Source organism: Mauremys reevesii, linkage group 1, assembly GCF_016161935.1.
Source record: "Mauremys reevesii isolate NIE-2019 linkage group 1, ASM1616193v1, whole genome shotgun sequence".
Classification (NCBI taxonomy): Eukaryota; Metazoa; Chordata; order Testudines; family Geoemydidae; genus Mauremys; species Mauremys reevesii.
Window position 1 is genome coordinate 252,977,244 of NC_052623.1, and position 20,557 is coordinate 252,997,800.

At 42.5% G+C, this 20,557-nt stretch overlaps 1 protein-coding gene across 7 annotated transcripts in view; it reads right to left on the minus strand.

Annotated features, from left to right (window-relative positions):
- Nucleotides 1–207: 207 nt before the first annotated feature.
- Nucleotides 208–20,557, minus strand: part of OVCH1 (ovochymase 1) — a 54,317-nt gene continuing 33,967 nt past the window's right edge. For 3 of the 7 annotated variants that reach the window (XM_039508249.1, XM_039508245.1, XM_039508238.1), the window contains exons 22-35: nucleotides 19,594–19,815; nucleotides 14,090–14,215; nucleotides 13,389–13,527; nucleotides 12,461–12,600; nucleotides 10,211–10,345; nucleotides 8,911–8,946; nucleotides 7,181–7,405; nucleotides 6,006–6,179; nucleotides 5,113–5,145; nucleotides 4,594–4,819; nucleotides 3,136–3,299; nucleotides 1,793–1,891; nucleotides 729–862; nucleotides 208–490 (exon numbers count right to left, since the gene is read on the minus strand). In XM_039508249.1, coding sequence (XP_039364183.1) covers nucleotides 326–490; nucleotides 729–862; nucleotides 1,793–1,891; nucleotides 3,136–3,299; nucleotides 4,594–4,819; nucleotides 5,113–5,145; nucleotides 6,006–6,179; nucleotides 7,181–7,405; nucleotides 8,911–8,946; nucleotides 10,211–10,345; nucleotides 12,461–12,600; nucleotides 13,389–13,527; nucleotides 14,090–14,215; nucleotides 19,594–19,815 — 2,018 coding nt within the window. In that variant the 3' untranslated portion in view covers nucleotides 208–325. Of the gene's footprint in view, nucleotides 491–728; nucleotides 863–1,792; nucleotides 1,892–3,135; nucleotides 3,300–4,593; nucleotides 4,820–5,112; nucleotides 5,146–6,005; nucleotides 6,180–7,180; nucleotides 7,406–8,910; nucleotides 8,947–10,210; nucleotides 10,346–12,460; nucleotides 12,601–13,388; nucleotides 13,528–14,089; nucleotides 14,216–19,593; nucleotides 19,816–20,557 lie in introns of those variants that run through there. The other 4 variants (XM_039508274.1, XM_039508266.1, XM_039508256.1 and 1 more) reach the window with 4 other exon arrangements.

Here is a 20,557-nt window from a genome sequence, read left to right on the forward strand (position 1 = left end):
CTTTTGACTTCAGAAGAGCTGCACTAATTTAGACCAACAGAGAATTTGGCTCTAATAATGGCAATGCTAACCATGTAAGGAGAGATGTGTATTCACATATGTACACCTTTTGGGAGATGGCTTTTTCATGCTAGAGTTGCCAGAGTGTTAGATTTACCATTAGAAGGAGACAGCTGAGATTGAGCATTAACACAGTCACTTTAGCTGTTTAAAGAAAATCAGGGTATGTGACAGATGCTGCCGTATTTATTGGGGATTTTTACCAGGCATATTTCACAAATTCCTCCCCATTTAAAAAGGAATAAATAAGAGTTCAGTTCAGGAATCACACTTTTCCATTAGTGACTGAGGAAATCCAGTCCCTGTAGGCAGAAATTCTGGTATAAACCGTTGGTGACTTTGGATGGCAATTATCACTGCCCCAGCTCACAATGCCGATCAGCTTATAATACCCATTTATTATGCATATCAGTGGCCCTCCAGAATCTCCCTGTAAAAAGGAAAAAAAAAAAAGTTACTTGCTGCTACTAGAGAGTAAAAAGGTTTTTTTAAAATCAGCTCACAAATATTTAGATCAGCTGAATTACAAGGGTACTGTTTCAAACTCTGATCTTCAATGATATATTAGTAGTATTACCATAGTGCCCAGGATCCCATTATGTAGCTACATTTTTGCCACCAGTAGTAGCCTGGAAAGAAGTATTCATATCCCCCCTCCAGGTCCGTACCGAGCAAGCAGTTGCTCCAGCAGCTCCACCACAGATGTTGGTATTTTTAATATCCTGTCCCCAGTAGCTCACACAGGCCTCATTGGAAAGGAGAGGTATATTTGTCTGCTGTAGCCTGATGGAGTATTCATCCTCTAGTGAAAACAAAGGAATGCATAGAGACATGCCATTGAGGCAGGATGATAAGAGGTTACATATTTAAGACATGTACTATGTCAGTTATCCTTTAACCCCTTCAGCCATGCCAGGCATCTCTTGACACTACAATTTGGGGATTACTATTGCAGAAATTATTTCCATTTACACACAGTTTTAGAACCTTGCATCATTTCATATGCACATTCAACACATTGCATAGAATGAGATTCCATGTGTGTCTTCAGAGAAAAAGAATTCCCCTCCATTCACACAGCCAGGTATAACTCACTGCACCTGTGTCATCAGCAGGGTTTGAACCCTGGACCCAGAGAGCTAAAATTATAGCTGAGGGTCAGCTGAGCTAAAGCAGGAATTAAGTCCATTCACTGGAAGCACTATATGGACCAGCCGTTGAATGGGGACAAAGCCCCATTCTCCTGTAGCTCAGTTACACATGCATGCAGTGAGCCAACAGAACACTGTGAGTATGTTGTTAAACCCTTGCCAGGAAAAAGTCAGTGGAAAACCCCCCACAAAAAAACAAAAAACTTTCCTGGTCCTCTTGTACTATCATTCAAGAGTAATTAGAGGTTTAACACCAGCTCCTCCACCCCCAAGTGGAGATCATCTAACACAACCAACGTACCATTTGACAAGGGTCAAGGATATCAGAGGTATCTAGATACCATGAGAGTTGTCTCACCACATTAAAGTTTGTTGTTACCCTTTCCCTACCCTATGTTTTAACAGAGTGAGCTTTTTGGGACAGTCACTACACCTTTTCTGTTTGGAAAATGTGTTACACATTGGGGCAATATTGGAAACAAAAAGTGAACGGAGTTTAGAAGGCAACAAACAACTAAGCTCACACAAGGCTCTGGACTGTATAGGTTTTCTTTAGTACTAGAAAAGTAACATGTACTTACTACCCGGTTCTGTTGCTCCCCATCCTGCTGTTAAGCATCTTGCATCAATGCTTATTTCCTCATCTCTATCTGGTAAGCAAATTATTGCTATAGAGTCTCCTGAATAGAAAAGAATCAGGTCGGTATTTGGTATAGTTTCCCTTTTTTATTTAAGCCATCTCCAGTTTTTCTAACCCCCTTTCTCCTAGTCACCACTTCCCCCAAAACCAAACAACCGAGTATTCCATGAAACAAATCAGAGCACCATATGGGCTCTAGTATTGTTTAGGTTTTCCCCACAGACTGTTTGAATGCCTGAGAGAACCATTTTAAAGAGTCACAATTACGTGAAAGACCCACATTTCATAATATTTAAGTCTCGGCCTAGTGACCATAACACAATATGGCTGATATCACTTTACTTTGGTCTGATAAAGAAGGTGGGAGGGAGGGAGACTTCTGAAACACTGACAGAGAAAACAAGTTGGAGACTTTTAATTAGGCTTCCTGCAGAACTCAAGCAAGTGCACACTCCTAAGTCAGTCACAATTAACCCTGTCATGCAAGCAAGACACAAAAAACCTTCACTAGTGGACCAATCTCCCCCTCGCTACACAGTGATTCAATGGATTGAGGGAAAGAGGTGTTTGATCTGCATTAGCAACAGCACACAAAGAGGGTGTACAGCGATGTCCATGGTTCACTCACTCAAAGTTCAATATTAGCGGGTACTAACTCAATTTACACCACGTTTCTATTCCTCCAATATGTTGACCAAGCTGTAACATTAGTATTTTTTGGAACAAACACTCATGAATTAAATCTAAGTTTAACCATGGATGGATATTCTCTGACTGTCTCTATATACACAGCTAAGATGATATTTGGTAGAGTGGTAAAGAAACACACTATTCCTTTAAATTCTGAACGCGGCTAACTTGCTTTGTCAAACAAGATACCTTGTTCAAAGCAATATACTTCGCTTCAAAAGAAAAAGGTGTATGTGCCTGTCAGTGCCAGAGAGTTATACACACAAATCTTTATGCAGTGAGAAAAAGGAAGGGCCTTATAATGGAAATTATGTACCTACTCTTGGTTCTTCTAAATTTAGTATTTTAAATACTATTTTAAATACGTGAGTCTTTCCACTGACTTCCCTGGGCTTTGGATCAGGCTCCCCATGAGCTTATCCAGATAGTAGTGGTGTCCTAATGACTACTGAAGAGAACAGAGTTATATTATTACATATATTTATCAGACAGCATGTCTTGGATCAGAACCTTTTCAATGGACCATGCCAATCCCGCACCATATACTCAGACACAGCTAGAGGAGTTGTACAAAAACTGGACTCCAGATAGTACCTAGTTTGATGGGTTTCTCCAGTTCCAAGAGAGAGAGATCATTGCTGGAAGGAAATCCACTGAAGTTATAGTGCGTGTGCACAGTTTTCACAAGGACAGGGTTGTTGCCTTTTATGTCTGGCAACAAATATGTTTTTCCCAGAACTATCCTGTCTGTCTGAGCACTGGGCAAGGAAAAACAGAACACACATTTTCAGTTCAATTAAGAAAACAAAATCTCCATATACAAAAATGGCATAAAATTCTACTTAAGATGATAGGTGAGATTTTCAAAAGCACCTGTATGACTTTGAAGCATAAATCTGATTGGTTTTAAACGGAACTTCTGCTACTAAGTCACACAGATGCTTTTGAAAATTCTACCCAAAACAATCAGAAGTTACCATATTGTAAAAAAATGTAGAGACCAACCTTCAGTTTCCAAAATGCACTACTGTTCATGTGTACTTTTAAGCAAGGCAGTCCAATATTCTCGAAACTCAGTTTTAGTGACACTAAATGGGCCATCTTGATTATCACTACAAAAGTTTTTTTCCTCCTGCTGATAATTGCTTATCTTAATTAGCCTCTTACAGTTGGTATGGCTACTTCCACCTTTTCATGTTCTGTATGTATATCTCTCTCCTCACTATATGTTTCATACTATGCATCTGAAGAAGTGGGCCATAGCCCATGAAAGCTTATGCTCAAATAAATTTGTTAGTCTCTAAGGTGCCACAAGTGCTCCTGTTCTTTTTGCGGATACAAACTAAACGGCTGCTACTCTGAAACTAATCACTAGAGCAGGAACTGGATTCTAGTTTTGCTGAAGTTTACATTGACACAAATATTCAGGCCACACAACAAGTGCCAACTTAGTGACTATGTTAGCATCTAAGTGCCAATCCTTTCCAAGAATCATTCTGCATCTCTCTCTGTTACGGAGCCGTGTCAGACAATTCAGCGCAATGCTTTTGTATGAAATTCTGGCACAACTGCCACAATCTCACCACCACTGAATAGTGAAGAGATACCAGGGCATACATCAAGTTAAGTTAACCCTCATATATAGTGTAATAATTAACTCTTTGGCTTGGGCTGGCAAAGGCACCACACTAGGCTAGCCATACTATTGTATGTGTAGAAGCAAACCTGTGTAGAGACCTATTAGTGCCAGAAGAAGTTATTTTACGAGGATATTTTCACTGATGGGCAGGGGGACGGGGTGATGGAAGATCCCTGGAAATTGTACATTTTGAGGAGAAGGAGGAATGTGTGTCTGTCTGGGGTTTTTCAAAAGGGCTGTAGCAGCAGGGAGGAGGAGGTGGTAAATACACACTTCTGGGACAGTTGTGAAGCAAGTAGTAGTATGAAGTGGTTTTGCTTGTCAGGGAGCAACAATGATTTAGAGGCTGCCAAAGTCTGCAGGCTAGCATGTGCCATTGTGGTGGTGTTGGAAGGGTTAACGACGTTGCCCACCTGAAGTTACAGTGTCCAGCTGTTAGGACCCACTTCTCAGCAATCAGAGAGCCTCCGCAGAAGTGCTCGTTCTCGTACTGTAGACTGATCAGCCAGGGCCAGGACATTTGAGGTGCTGGGCTGCCACCAACCACCCTTGGCTTGCCCGAGTCTTCTCCGACTGCTTTCACATTCATCTCGGACTTGTCCACTGGGAATGGATCCACCACTGGAACACCACATTTGTCTGGAATCGGTTTCATTTTGTTAGTAATATTTTACTGGTCATAGCTTGACAAAGCTAAACATGCATACAAATCCAGACAGTGAAATATCAGACATTTGCTCAAACAGAAGAAATACCCTATCAAGAGTTCCAGGATCCCCAAGTACATCTGGTAGGATTAAGGAGGGGAGAGCCTGAAAAACTGGGTGGTGAATCTGCTTCCCACACCATTAATTTTCCAATAGGTGTTTACTGTGGGAGGGGCTGGTGTGAGAGAGAAGAGATAGTTGAAACCTTAAATGAACAATATTTACTTTCCTCAGAAGCTGTTAACTTAGCAGGTGGACCTGTGAGAAATTGAAGGGAAAGACAGTCAGTTAAAAAATTCCTTGTCAAGCTGTTTTCATTGGCAGTGCAAGTGTAGTGGAGGAAATTATCAAGAACAGTAACGGACAAGGTGCATTAGAGCCTCTTTTTGGAGCTCTGTGGAAGATATTCTGGAACATTCCACAGGTCAGTAGTGCTGGAACCATTTTTATAGAGGAGGTGCTGAAAGCCATTGAACAAAACTGTAAAACCCTGTATATGATGGAAACCAGCACCCCTAGTTCCAGCACCTGGGTCACAGTGCCTTGTGTCACACAGCCTTGTGACAGACACCTCTGGCCTGCATCCAGAGCCACAGGAGACAACACATCCTTTTAGTAAGAATTGTTGGATGAGTTCTTGTCAAGAGACATGAGCAGACATGGAAGAATTTATTGGTTTCCTGTGGGTGCAATCAGCATCTAGAGAACCATTCTTTCAGTTAAGCCTTTGGTGCGGTGGTCAGAACCATACAAAAGTCCAATTAGGTATGTTAACTGCATTCTCCCTCCACTAAGGTATGATCTAGTGTTCTGCCTTGTACATTAATTCAGTAAGAATATTGCTATTTGATCCACTCATGACTGGAATTATACAGAGGCCTGAAAATCAACACCCCAGCAACATACCTCTAGTACAATTAACAACCAAGTCCATAGCTGAGAATGAAAACTGGCCATCATGGCATCCTCAACTGAGTGTAGAATGATTCCTTTAGGAGACAGGTCACCTCAGCAGACTTGTATACATTCAAGTTTCCCTTCCTTGAGACCTCTACTACTATTTAGGCACAAGGCGGCTATTTGGACTGGAAGAGAGAAAGACCTACAGCATTACTTACATTTGCTTTCAAGTTCTATGCCACTCCTACTTTTCTGTGCTGGCCACTGATTCACCTCTTCAAACAGAATTTTAAAGCCTCTGTTCCCCACAGACCTGTCCGTCTTGAAATGTAGAGTCAGGTAGCTGCTGCTTGATAACAGGCTGAGAGACTTTTTTTGGCCACATAAACTAGCTGCAAATTACAAAGAGGTGAGCACTTACAGAGTGACAAAGCAATTTTGTTTGTCAAATTGTGCTAAACTTATTCTTAGGGTAGCCACATTTTTGAAGATAAAATAAAACCCAGGCCAAAACATTATAATGACAATGCCCCTGGGGCAGGGGTCCACTTACAGCTCTTTTGCTAGCTTTGCTAGGATCTTAAATGATTTGCCCAAAGTCACTCAATGTCCGAGAGCTCTGGGCTAAGCCTACTGCTACACCATGTGGGGATAATACTTTAAGTACAGGAGTATTTTAATATCCTTCCTGAAGAGGGTGAAAATATTTTTCTCCTACCAAGAATATTCAGTTGTGAGATGCTCTGGGCCATTTGTTAGTAAACTGTCTGAAGAAAAGCTTTGACAAAGTCCTCCATGTAGTTGTGTTTCATAAGACACAGTACTGCCTTAATTATCAAACTAACAGCTTCAGCCTTCAAAGGTCCTCTGTCAAAGCCACAGAATTAAAAGAAGAGCCATACTCAAGAAAAGGAGACACTTACATTCGAAAGCAATCCTACTCTGTTTATACCCAAACAGTAAGACTACCATCACTATTCAAAGCAAAGGAGTAGTATCTGTCCATGAACTGCATATTAGATCAGATGCACAAATAGAATATAGTGCAGCAGGTCATAAGCTACAAAAGACTGAGCAAAGGAACAGTGGAAAGAGAAAGAGTATGAGACACCAGCTCCCTCTTACTGTTACCCCCGCCCCAAATAGTTCAAGAGAGAAGTCCCTGAGTTCAAATTTCTTCAGAGACCATCCCAGTCCACACCCAATAGGAATTGTAGAACAATTCTGGAAGCACTCATTACCTTTGGAAAACCTACAATAACTCAGATTTCCCTCTCCCTCACCTTGTTTAGTTCCCCACATAGAGAGATTGTCCCCACATCATATGTTGGCCAACTTCCCTGAGACAAGGCAGGAGGGAGAGAGAGAGAGAGACAGAGAGAGATCAACCTACCAAGCAGCCCTGAAGAGTGATTTGGGCCATCATAGATGTTCAAAGAGTCCCAAATGCAGCCTCTTGCATTCTCTGTTACCAAGTCTCTGATCACAGCTTTCAACCTATTTCCTGAAGTGGAATAAACTGTCCAGGTGCAGTTCAGCATGTTGGGATAAGTGTTGGGGTAATTAGGAGATGTTATCTCAGCAGATCCAACTGGAATTAAATCCAAGACTGGACACCCTTAAAGAGAAAAATGAGAGTTTCAGTGGTTAAGATTTTGCCCTGACAGAAATCTGTCTTCTCTAACATCCATTAAAAACGGTCTGAAAAGGCTAGAGCTGTACAAACAACTGACTGGGTTTTTTTTGGATCACTGGCATAACTGGGAGATGTGAAGATAAAAAAATTAGTCAAAGGAAGCATTTTGTTAGACCCAAAAGGAAAAACATTTTCTTTGAGTTTGGCATATCAAAAGCAAAAATTGAACCAAAATTCAAAATGAAGTCATTTTCAATGTCGAAACAAAATGCTTTGATTTTTTTCATTTCTCTCCCTCCCCCACCTCAACTGAAACAATTCAGTTAATTCTATACACATTTACAAAAGGGCTCAGTCAACCTGAATCTGCCTTTTGTGGGGGGTGGGGTGGGCTGGAGAGGGAAGTGTGTGAAAAAAAAAAAGTTTCATCCAAAAATTTCCACCCAGCTTTGGAAAAATCCTGATCCCCTATGATTTTCTAACAACAAAAGCAAGCAGACCCATGAGTGGAACTTAAATTCTATTGGTTTCTGCTTGAACAAAGCTCCTGTTGATACTAAGATCTACCTGCACAGCAAACATAGTTCTCCACACAGCTTGATACAGTGCCCTTAACAGGTATATTTAATATAGAAGAGCTGTTCTAGAAGAAGGAAAAGGGATCCATCATTTGGGAAGTGTGTTGAACTCTGGAAGAGCCAAAGGCCAAGCTATCCGAGATCCTACAACCAGTACAATTCAGCCATAAGAGTAACATTTCTAATTAGACAGATTCATACCTGGAAAAACATCTGGGCTAAGCCCATTGAAACCAATGGATGTATTTCCTCAGTTTTATTTAGTAGAGTAGAGCAGGCTGCAGGGTTGGAATTTACTTATTTTTTAAATAAATTTTACTCTTTATTTATTCCAGGCTTCTCCAAAGTCCTTTTGCTTGTACATTTCATTTATGTAGGTTGTGAAAGGAGAGTCACTTTCAGTTATTTCACCACTAGCAATTTGGCATCACATACATTTAGATTAAGACTAAGGTGGGCATGGGGCTGATAGTGCACGCTGGGTACATTTGGTGGGGCAGTGAGGGAGGGAGAACTGCAGGCTATTGGGAATGACATGGGGAAGGGTCTGGAAAAACAGGATGTCACACTAGGGTTCACATTTTCAAGCTTTAAAAAAAAGGGTGTTCCTTCTCCCAGATGTGTCACATATGGCATGACAGACTAGTCATTTTAGCTACAACTCCAGGATGCACAGACAAAGGGGGAAACGCAAATAGAGTTCCTTTCCCATCACTCAAAATCTGAGGGAGTTGAGGCTGACTTTGAGATTAGCTAAGAATTCCTTTATGTTCCAGCTACCAACGCACTTCTCTGGTCCTGGCTTCTCCAAATAAAATCCAGGAGACATTTAGAAAAGCTATTTATGGTTTGATGGTTTGCGTCTCCCCTCCCCGCATGGCTGGTAGAAAGAGCTAGAACTGATCTTACCTTTTTCAGCAGTTTTCAATTTTCCTAATGCAAAACCTAAAATGAGAGAGTTACCATACTCATTGTTAATGGTTAAACTCACCATACAAATAAACTAGGGATTCTGAATGCCTCAATGGGTAGACACGAACTCTTGAGAGATTAGGCATTAAGAACCACACTCTGACACAGGGACAGGTAGTTTCCCCTATATTTACAGTAAGGTCTGTATGGTCTCCAAATATGTAATATTCAAAAAAACCTGACGTTTTAAAGATATGATTGTGTTTTGTTAATTTACAAGGATAAACTCATTTACCAGAACTGACAGTATATTTATATTGGATAGACCTTTTACATGAACAAAATGTTCTGCTTATTTTCTTATGTGGCATAACAAATGCGAAGCGGTGGGTGGTGGTGGGGACTGATGAATTAGGTTGTTGTGGTCACAAAGTGATTTGCTTTCATGAAAAACAGAAGTAGTATCCTAAGGGACAAAGTGGTAATTTTTCACATCTATGATGTCTTTGATCCCAGGGTATCAGAAGTTACTTCGTAGTATGACAGTAGCACCCACTGTTTGCTAGGTGTTATCCTCACAAAGATGAGGGTCCCTGCCCCAAAGGGTTTCCAATCCAGGGCTACAAGAGAAAGGTGATGAGTGATGAAGTAAAAAAATCAATTTTTTTAATCTATCATTTTTTAAAAACTAACCAACCTTAATGGCTGTATGAGTTAGCTGGTTTCTTGTAGGTGCAGCAGAAGTGAGTCTTGGGGGTGCGGGGAGGCGTCTGAAGGACGGAAAGCTATGAACTTTCATACTAGCTCAGGGAGGGAGTTCAGTGCATAAGGAGAGAGGGAAAGGAAAAGAATAGTCGTGAAAGAAGTCAGATGGTGATAGGGGTTAGTAGTTTATGCAGAGCAGAATGGGTGGGGTCACTGGAAGATACAGTACATTGGTTAGGCTGTTAATTAGTGACCTTCATTTCACAGATGGGAAAAGAAGATGCAGAAGTTTGGTGAATTGCTTCAATACCTAGTAAATAGTAGAGACTGGGTTAGAACCAGATTTCTGACGCTCAATAAGCCTCCTCTCTGGAATGGATTGGTTGGGAGACCCTCTCTCTCTCTCTCTCATAGTGCTTTACATCTTCCAGATATTGGCTGAACATTTATTAAAGCTTCTTCTTTAAGTTGGTTTTCTTTTTATAAATGGTCATGAGACTTTGATATGTATTTTTCTCTTACATTTTGCATAACCTTTCTCTATACTCCACTCCCACTCCTCCACTCCAAACTGAATCTGTAACCAACTTACCAGATTGTAGATCATGGAAAGAGTAGGTCAGAACAAACCCTTTTGTAACCACTTCAGCACTGGACATGAAGGTCAGCGTCACCACTGGACCATCGGACTTTAAAGGATAGAGTGAAATTTCCCCACAGAAGTTACCTGCCAGGTAGTAGGATTCCAGTTGATAACCATGAAAGGCACAATGCTAGGCTATTGTATTTTACCCAGACCTGTTATACCACACCTCAGAAAAATGAAGCCTTAAACTGTACCTGTATAAATCCTTCATGTATCAGTGAGAAATGAAACCTCAGTCTGTTGAGCCACCTTGAGTTCATTCTACTCCGATTAACAGACTGAGGGGCTTGTCTACACTTACAGAGCTGCAGCTGCACTGGTGCAGCTTTAGTGGAGACACTACCTATGCCGATGGGAGACCTCCAGTTGACATAGGTACTCCACCTCCCTGAGAAGCGGTAGCTATGTCAACGGGAAAAGCCCTCCCATTGACTATGGCTAGGGTACTGGTACCTTGCAGGGCGGTCCAGCTGTCCATCCAGCTGTGTGTGTGGTGTGTGGCCACACACACAGCCCCAGTGTGTGTGTGTGTGTGTGCAGTATTGCAGTAGCAGCGCTGCTGTGCTGCATTATGCATATGCTATCCCAGCCAAGTGCAACAACGTGCTTTTCAAAAGAGGGGGGGGTGTGGTGGTGTGTGACAGGGGAGCGGGAAGAGAGAGATTGGAAAAAAACAAAAATGTTTGCGAACCCTGCATCCAACGCTGTTTCCCTGCCTCTCATTTGATTCACAGCAGCACACACAGTACAGCCCTGTTTGCTGTGATCAGTGTTTTTTTTTTTTTTTAGAAGTTCAATGGAGCTCCAATCGCTCCCGTCTGTTTTTCTCACTTCTCCTGCCTGCCTCTCATTTGATTGTTTACAGCCAGGTACAGATGATCACAGCAAACAGGAGCTCACAACAAAACAAAGAGAGGCTGCATAACAAAACAAAGAGAGTAATTTATAAAAGCATTCTGGGATACACCTTATACCCTGGAGGCCAATCACAGCGCTGGTGTGTGGCCACACTTGATGACCAGCGCTGCAGCCAGCGCTGGAATCCTTATTCCCATGCTGAGTGCTGCAGCCAGGGAGTTGCAGCGCTGGAAGTGCCCTGCAGGTGTGGCCACTTACTAATTGCAGCGCTGGTGGAGGCTTTCCAGCGCTGCAAATCGCCAGTGTAGCCATACCCATAGTGATGTTTACACTGAGGGTTAGGTAGGTGTAACTATGTCATTCAGGGGGTATGGAAAGTCCACATTCCTGAGTGATGCAGTTACATTGATCTACATTTGTAGTGTAGACTGGTGCTAAGATAGAGCAGAATTTCAAAAGGTTATTGTACACACTTCTTATAAACAAAACAGTGTCCTTCTCACAACAGAGACAGTGCAGTTTGACTAAAACAAACCAAAATCAAAGAGGTAAAAACACACTTACTGTAACCATTAAAAGCATTAGGGTGTGGTGGTTGGGTTGGGGGAAGAGAATGCTTTCAGACCGACATCTCTGATGGCTGAAAGTTAACCAATCCACATAGAGGTCATATGCTATGGCACTAATGAGATTTTAGTTACTTTTCTATTTAACTGTTTAGATTGTTAGGGTTGCACACAAGGGAGGGAACAGTCTCTTTTTAAGTTATTTTGTTGTTTCACAGTTTTCATAAGACACATTTTTATGTGGAGACCAATGGATTGATCACAGGGCATCACGTTAATTGGAGAATGAGCCACTTCAGTGCCCTGTAGGCCAGAACTGTTTGAGACAATGTATAAATTAGTAGAAATTCCTTGAGGGCCCCATAATAGTATCTGCTGCAATTTATTTCCAGTTCAACTGTCACTTGCTTACTGTCATGCACAGCAGTGTTGAGAGAAGCATCATAGGAAGCACTCCACATGCTAAAGTGCATTTGTTCCTAAGATATTGAATGGCCAATTTGGTGACTGACATCTGCCTTTAAGGCAAACTTATCATGAACAGCGAAACAAACAACCAAACCCATCTCTACAATAGATCAACAGAAATGGTCTTAGAAATGGAAATGATGACGAACCAGCTAGAAGACACTCCCCTAAAGTCAGTATAAATAGAAACAAAGATGGAATTCCTCTTTTCATGTGGCAAATTGCCCAATGGTCTGCTAAGAAAACTGGAAGAGTTTCCCTCTTCCTCTTCCACTCCCAGCAAAACCACAAGCAAATCTCTCACCTATCAGCTCCTTGCTTGGCTCAAATCCTTCATACACCATCAGTTGTCCATGGCAATCAGACAGAGTCTTTTCAGTCCAGAAGGCCAGGAAATCAAGCCGAATAATGGATTTTAACGGGGCTACAATTCGCCAGTGGCAGCTGCAGGGCAAGAACAAATTAACACCCAATCAATCACATGCATCCTACAACTGGCTCACATTTCCACGGGATCATTACTAAAATGGGGTGGAAGGAACAAGGAAAGAAAAGAATTTGAGTCTGTTTAAAAAAAAAACCCAAACAACAACGTGGAGTTTCTAATCCAGAGTGGGATGTTGGTTTGAATCCATTTTGGTATAGAAATTATGAATAAAATGAACTATCAACCAGTTGATGAAAGTGTACATAAAATTATGACACTTATTCTTCAGAAACAAGATGGACCAATGCCAATGAAGCTTCCTAGCTGCCTAACACTTCACTGAGCAACCACTCCTACTCATCACTCCCTCTTAGCAGGAAAAGCTGGGGGGAAGAAAGGGCTAGGAACTAGACAAGCCTTGCAAAAAGGGTGAGGATAAAACTGAGCAAGAGTGCCCTTTTTACCACCTTGCTGAGTTATTCTATGCCAGAGGAGGGGGAGGGAGAGTCTCTTTTAGCATTCCAGCTGACAACATGATGAATGATTTTACCAGAACAATGCTAGATTTGGCCACTAAGTGTTAGAAAGGGTGTAGCAGCATTGGCCCTTCTGATCACCATGTTTCTATGTGAGAGGCAGACAGGTTCCACAATTGCCTTCTGTGGCACCTGTTCAGTTTTTCAAAAGATGTGTAAATGAAATACAGAAGTTAGATGTGGAAAAAGTCATATTTGTTCATCCCAGATCAGCCACAGTTTTGTAGAATCGAGTTCCAAGAAACAGGATTAAACCAGTTCACTCTCACCTGGTGGCATTAGGATAGCCATGGGGATAGCCTGGTGAGTGGATCAATCCTTCTGGGTCTGTGAGAAGGACATCCCGGCAGCGTGACAATTCTTGGTTCATATCCTTGGGACGTTTCACTGTCTTTCCAATCTTTGGCCCTAGAAAGAAACTGGATGTAAAATTTGGGATTATAGTTGCTACTGTCTTTTAAATACACTTCTACCAATGGCCAAGACAATACCACGAGTGCCTCTAGAAGTTGGTTCCTAGGCTAAAGTCCATCTAAAGAAAGCTGAAAATTAAAATGCCTCATTTAAAAATTAAAATTAGTCTGGAAAACAAAACAGTTGGGCCGCCAACTAATTTGATACCAATAGTGATTATTTTCCATTATTCAAGACATTTCTGCTTGTTATTTAAGTTCTCTGTAAAAAGAAATATCAAGGCTTATTTTAAGGTCATTCCAGCTTTCTTCATTCTGTGTTTTTCTAATTTCCCATGTAGGGCTCAGTAAAATAAGAACTCTATTTTGGTGCTCAGTAAGAACTCAACTGGTTCCTCCAGAAGAGAGTCCCTTATTCTATATCCACCACACTGCCTTCTGGAAGCAAGCAGAGTCCTGAAATTGTATAGGTTAGTTTGAATTGGAGGTCAAATGGTTCAGCTCACTCTCGACCAACCCTCTCTCTCTCTAGCAGTGGGGGTGTCACCTTACCATACCTTGGACTCTGAAGACCATGTACTCAATGCCAAAGGCAGCAGGGGTAAGAGAATGGAACACCACTTTCACCACAGGGCCACGACTCAGAAAGGTCCTAGGCGACTGCAGGACACCACATAGTTCAGCTAGGAGAGAAACAAACCCAAGCAAAAGGAGAAATATTAGAAACTGCTCTGGAAACAAATCCTGGAAGTGCAACTTTTAGTTGCATAATAGTTACAAAATTAATACACAGCTCTTTCTGGGGGAAGTTGAAAAACTAAGAGGAAGAGGAAATAAAGCCTAATACATGCAGTATTTGGAAACATACTGGCTGTAAGTAATTTATCTGTTTGCATTTTTCGGTGTCTTTCTTGATGAAAATAAAAAAAGCCCAACTTCTGCCAAGCCTACTGACTGATTTTTTTAAAATTAATTTTGGATATGGATTTTTAAGCATTTTAATTTTTATCAATTGAAATGTTCACAGGGTGAAAATTATGGAGAGGTCAGACTAATGACAACGGACGTGGAAATTCAAGAGTTAAAGCTTTATTAGCCATTAAAAACAAAATTGTCAACATCACATCAAAACATACCAAGTAAATATCCTTAAATTGAACTAAGAAGTTCTCAAGCAACATTTCTCTTACTTTGCTTATCTGTAAATTTTCATCGTTATCGACGGAAATACTTTGTCGGTTTGTGTGTACACAGTAAAATCAATATTTACTGATAACCTAATCCTTCCAAGCTTACATATAATTTATAGAGCAGAACTCCATTATTATGCAATAACTTAAGGACAAGGTAGGAAACAGAACTGTTGGTCATCCTATGACCCACAGATAGTTGAGATCACATGGACTGTTTGCTTGCCATCTAAAGGGTCAGTTTGGATTAAACTATGATCCTCTGCTGTGGGACACCCTGTGTGTGGGCCTCTGAATCTGAAATTGTTTCCAGGACCCCTGTTGCACTCTGTCCTGTTTGGATCCTCTGATTCCCAATTTTTTGATTTCCCTTGTCTCCAGCTTTTCCAAATAAATGCAGACAGGGCTAAAGGAATGTTTGAGCTCTGCCTGCTCAATGCAAGAAGCTGGATAGAGGTCTGAAAATAGCTTTTCCTTTAGGCATATCAGAAGCAGAGCATTGTTTACAATGAGTGTGACTCACTGAATCATAGGGCTGGAAGGGACCTTGAGAGGTCATCTAATCCAGTCCCCTGCACTCATGGCAGGACTAAGTGTTATCTAGACCATCCCTGACAGGTGTTTGTCCAACCTGCTCTTAAAAATCCCCAATGATGGAGATTCCACAACCTCCCCAGGCAATTTATTCCAGCCCTTAACCACCCTGACAGTTAGGAAGTTTTTCCTAACATCCAACCTAAACCTCCCTTGCTGAAATTTAAGCCCATTGCTTCTTGTCCTATCGTTAGAGGTTAAGAACAACAATTCTTCTTCCTCCTTCTTGTAACAACATTTTATGTACTTGAAAACTGATGTTCCCTCAGTTATCTCTTTTCCAGACGAAACAAATCCAATTTTTTCAATTTTCCCTTATGTTTTCTAGACCTTTAATCATTTCTGTTGCTCTTTGCTGGACTTTCCCCAATTTGTCCACATCTTTCCTGAAATGTGGCACCCAGAACTGGACACAATACTCCAGTTGAGGCCTAATCAGCGCAGAGCAGAGTGGAAAAATTACTTCTCATGTCTTGCTTACAACACTCCTGCTTATACGTCCCAGAATGATGTTTGCTTTTTTGCAACAGTGTTAAAACGTTGAGCCACTATACCCTCAGATCCCTTTCCGCAGTACTCCTTCCTAGGCAGTCATTTCCCATTATGTGTGTGTACAACTGATTGCTCCTTCCTAAGAGGAGTACTTTGCATTTGTCCTTATTGAATTTCATCCTATTTACTTCAGACCATTTCTCCAGTTTGTCCAGATCATTTTGATTTTTAATCCTATCCTCCAATGGTGAATGCAAACTGCCAAGGGAACTGCAGGTCTCAAGGACAGTAGAAAGTCCCCCCATCTCAGGTCTGTTTCCCTGCACTCCTTGTTCTGTTATGATTAACTACATCAACTGCTACTACTATTTCCTCCTTGTGGCTTTTAGCCCCTCCTTTTCCCCAGAAACATTCTATGTGGGGGGCATTGTTTTGTTTTAAACAATTAGAAAGGCCTTGTTTCTCCCCAAGCGCACACCACGCCCTCTCCTGAAACACTTACAATTCACTCCACTTCCTGTTCTACTCACAGCACATACAGAATAGGAAGGAGAACGTTAATAAAGCTCTTTGGGGATGGAGCTGGCATTCAAGCAGCAACGGGAGCATGCTGCTAGCTAGTCATTTGCCTCCTCTTAACCCCTCACCCCACCATCAGCACAGCACTTTTAAATAAAGAAGAAAAAGCCATTCCCCCACCCATTTCCTCACAGGGATTCCAAGGTTCTTATCTTGATTTTCCCTTTTCCTCTGCACATAGCAGCTCCAGTTCTATTTTATTTATGGTTGTATAGTACAGAATGTTGTGCACCTGAACTATAGAAGTGGGTGGGTGAGGTTCTGTGGCCTGCAATGTGCAGGAGGTGAGACTAGATGATCATGATGGTCCCTTATGGTGTTTAAGTCTACGAATCTGTAAATCTGCATGAAATAAGTAAGATGATGTTGGAGCTGGCACCTTACTTTCTTTGACCCCTCTCTCCAACCCGATCCCATAGTTTCGGCCTATTTCAAAATATAGGCACAATATTATTTCATTTGTTTATTAAACCCATTTCTCTCAACCGGTGGGTGCAGAGGGTTGCAAAAGACAATTGTGGGGTCATGAGGAATTGAAAGTGTTAAAATCTAAAGCAAAAAAAAGTTTCCCTCTTCCATCCCCATGCTCCCTTACACTTCCAGGGTGGCTGTCAACCTCTCAAAACAACCACTTAAATATATTTAGGTCTTCTGGGTTTTTTTTGGGGGGGGGGGGGTTATTAAATTTGGGACGGGGGGTAGGTTTAGCAATTTTTGAGCTACGTAGATGCCAAAAAATAGGTCCTTTTTGTATAATGTAATGAGTAATGTGTTATGAGCTGGGTGAAACCTTGTTATGGGTTGAGTTAAAATCCCATTGAAAAGGCAGGCGTGAGCTCTCCCTTCTATTAACATAACTAAGACAAGGAGGTGCGTGAGAACCCACCCTGGAACTTTTGGCAGAGTATTCTTTTGGGTAAGTGGTGAGAGGGGTAATGGGGAAAGAAATCACACAATCAGAGGCCAGACAAGAACACACGGAGGGGGAAGACTGCCCGAAGGAGCAGCTGAAGGCACAGTGGTTGGATCCTGGAAGGAACCTGGGGAGGTTTTTGGGTTAGGATGCGGGCTAAAAAGCTAAAATCTTGTAACCAGTTAGTAGCTGCTTGGGCCAAAAGCGTAACAGTATATTATAGGACAATCTATACTGTGTACACCACAGCTACGCCACTGTAGCACTTCTGGTGAAGATGCCAGGGCCACCCAGAAGGAGGGGCAAGTGGGGCAATTTGCCCCAGGCCCCTAGGGGCCCCCATGAGAATATAGTATTCTATAGTACTGCAACTTTTTTTAATGGAAGGGGCCCCTGAAATTGCTTTGCCCCAGGCCTCCTGAATCCTCTGGGGAGCCCTGGAAGATGCTCTAAGTCAATGAGAGAGAGCTCTCCGATCAACTTAACTCCTGCCTCCACGAGAGGCAGTAGCTATGTCAGTGGGAGAAGCTCTCCCGCTGACATAGTGCTGTCCATACTGGTGCTCAGGTCAGTAATTTACGTTGCTCAGGGTGTGGATTATTTACACCCCAGAATGACGTAAGTTATACCGAAGTAATTTACAGTGTAGACAGTCTTACTCATTACACTAGTATACGCTGACACAAGAGATCTCTTTGCAATGTTCCCTTATGGATGTTCATGTAATACTGCCTCAAACAGCACTACATTGAAGTGCAGTAGGAAACTTAGCATGCACCAGTGGGTCTACATGAATAACCACCACACATCACATCCCTGTAGTCTGCCCTTACTCCTGGGGGCATTCTGCACCAAAAAATTAAACATTCTGCACACAATATTTTAAAATTCTGCAAATCTTTTGTCAAATAAACATGGAGGCTCCAGCATGGCATTGGGGAGCACAGGCCACTGGCTGCACAGGGGTGGGAGATCACTGCACCGCTCCCCCCAGGACATGGACTCAGCGGCAGGGCCGGCTCCAGGTTTTCTGCTGCCCCAAGAGGTGAAAAAAAAAAAAAGCAGCCGTGGCAGTGCAATCACACCACTCCACTCTTCAGCGGCAATTTGGCAGCTGGTCCTTCGCTCCGAGAGGGAGTGAGGGACCCGCCGCTGAATTGCTGCTGAAGACCTGGACCTGCCACCCCAATAGGGGCTAGAGGGCTGCTCCTTGGTATTGGCCACCCCAAGCATCTGCTTCTTTAGCTGGTGCCTGGAGCTGGCCCTGCTCAACGGCAAGACTGCACCCAACTCTGACAATCCAAGGACTGGGCCTGCCCCAGAAACACCTCAGGGCCCTGCCCCTCTGTGCCAGGTGCACCAGGTGTGGGCAGACAGGCTCAGTAAGGCAGGATCCCAGCAATGAGCGGCTCCAGTGGACCTCCCGCAGGCATGCCTGCGGATGCTCCACCGGAGCCACGGGACCAGCGGACCCTCCGCAGGCACGTCTGCAAGAGGTCCCCAGAGCCGCGGGACTGGCGACCGCCAGCATGTCCCCCGCTGCGTGCTGCCGTGCTTGGGGCGGCCAAATTCCTAGAGCCGCCCCTCCTGCTGGGGAGGGTCACATGACTGATCTTGTGGCTTCCTTTTGCTTCCCCATCAGAGAGTCATTTTTCTGCAGGGAAGCAAAAATCAATCAATCAATCAATCTTCAGGGGACATAAATTCTGCACATATGCAGTGGCACAGAATTCCCCTAGGAGTAATTTACTGCTCAGAATATACAAACCTTTAGATACAGGTAGCCATTTCCCATGTTTGTTGAATAATGAAATCACTGAGCTTTTTTTGTTTTTAAATCAGGAGTGTTTTATCAGTTAACTATCATCAGAAGCCATACATATATAACCCTATCATTATCATTGAAAAGTGACCTGTAAGGGGGCTGTAAAATGTTTTTACTTCAGGTAAGGGATACATCACCTGAAAAAAAGGTCAAGAAACTGATTTAGGCCAGAATGTCTAATGTATAGTACCTGCATATCTATCCAAATACTACACCATGATTTCCACACACCCTCCCTTGCCATTCATACAATTCAATTAAGGGCCTGACTCTCTGCTGCTTTAAACTGATGTACTGATGTCAACAGAACTAAGTCAAATATACACTCAGCAGAGAATGTAGCTTAAAGTAAATCCAGCCTGCAGTATGGCACAGTCACTCTATGGACACTGGCCAGTTTTAAAAAAGATTCCACACACAGAGGAGAAACTAAGAGTGCTGAAAAGCTTCAGTTAGATTATTGATTACCTACTACTTTTCTTCCTCTCTGGCTCTCTTCATATATCCCTAGGAGCTCCACTTGGCAGTTCCGTGAGGCTGGTATTGATAGATGCTTTACTGTGAGCTTTGCCATGCCTCTGGGGGACATTCTGAGCACCCAAGAGCAATTCAAGCTTCCCAGGTAGCCTGATGAGCAAGGGGATGAGAAGAAACCTCTGGGCTCTGTTAACTCCACTTCCGATGGACATTCTGCACAGAAGAGCATATGCTGGTCACAGGAGCATTGGGAAAGAGCTTCTACTGCTCTACAACTCCTATTAATTACATCTTAGATCAGAGATCTGAAGAGGACAATATGGCCAATTGGAAATAGCTTGTTAGTACTGCATGTTACTGCTTCAGTCATCACTGAGACCCAGGGCACTAAATGTCTCTCTAGTAATACAAAGAGCAAAAGTTTGCCCTCAGTTACAAATGTGTAGTCCTCGGAAGCCAGTTGAAATGCATAGGTGTAACCAAGGGCAAACTTTTGCTTCTCCCTAATATAGATATGGTATAGTTCCCATAATTTATTATTTAAGCAATCCCCAGGTCTCAAGTGCTTGGAATGATAGAAGTGAAATACTCCAGTACAGAGGATGAGTTTCCAGTGCTAGAAGGCAAGCACAGTGCTTTGCAGAAAGCCCCAGCAATCCAGCTACTGGAAGCAAGATGGGCAACATCCCCAAAGTGACTGAGTGCCCGGCCTGCCAGAGGGGAGACCAAAAAAGAGTTCGTAAAACTAGCCTGACAGCCCATCCAAACAGCCAATGACCCAGGACAGTTCCAGAGTGAACTGGGTATTCAATGGGGAGAAAGCTCACAAAGCTATCCAGCTCAAGCTTTCACATATTCATTGATCTGGACAATTTTCCACTGTGAAGATTTATTCTTTATCTGACACTGGTCTCTTACCAACCTGTCCAGGATTAGGCAACAGGCTCAGCAAGTT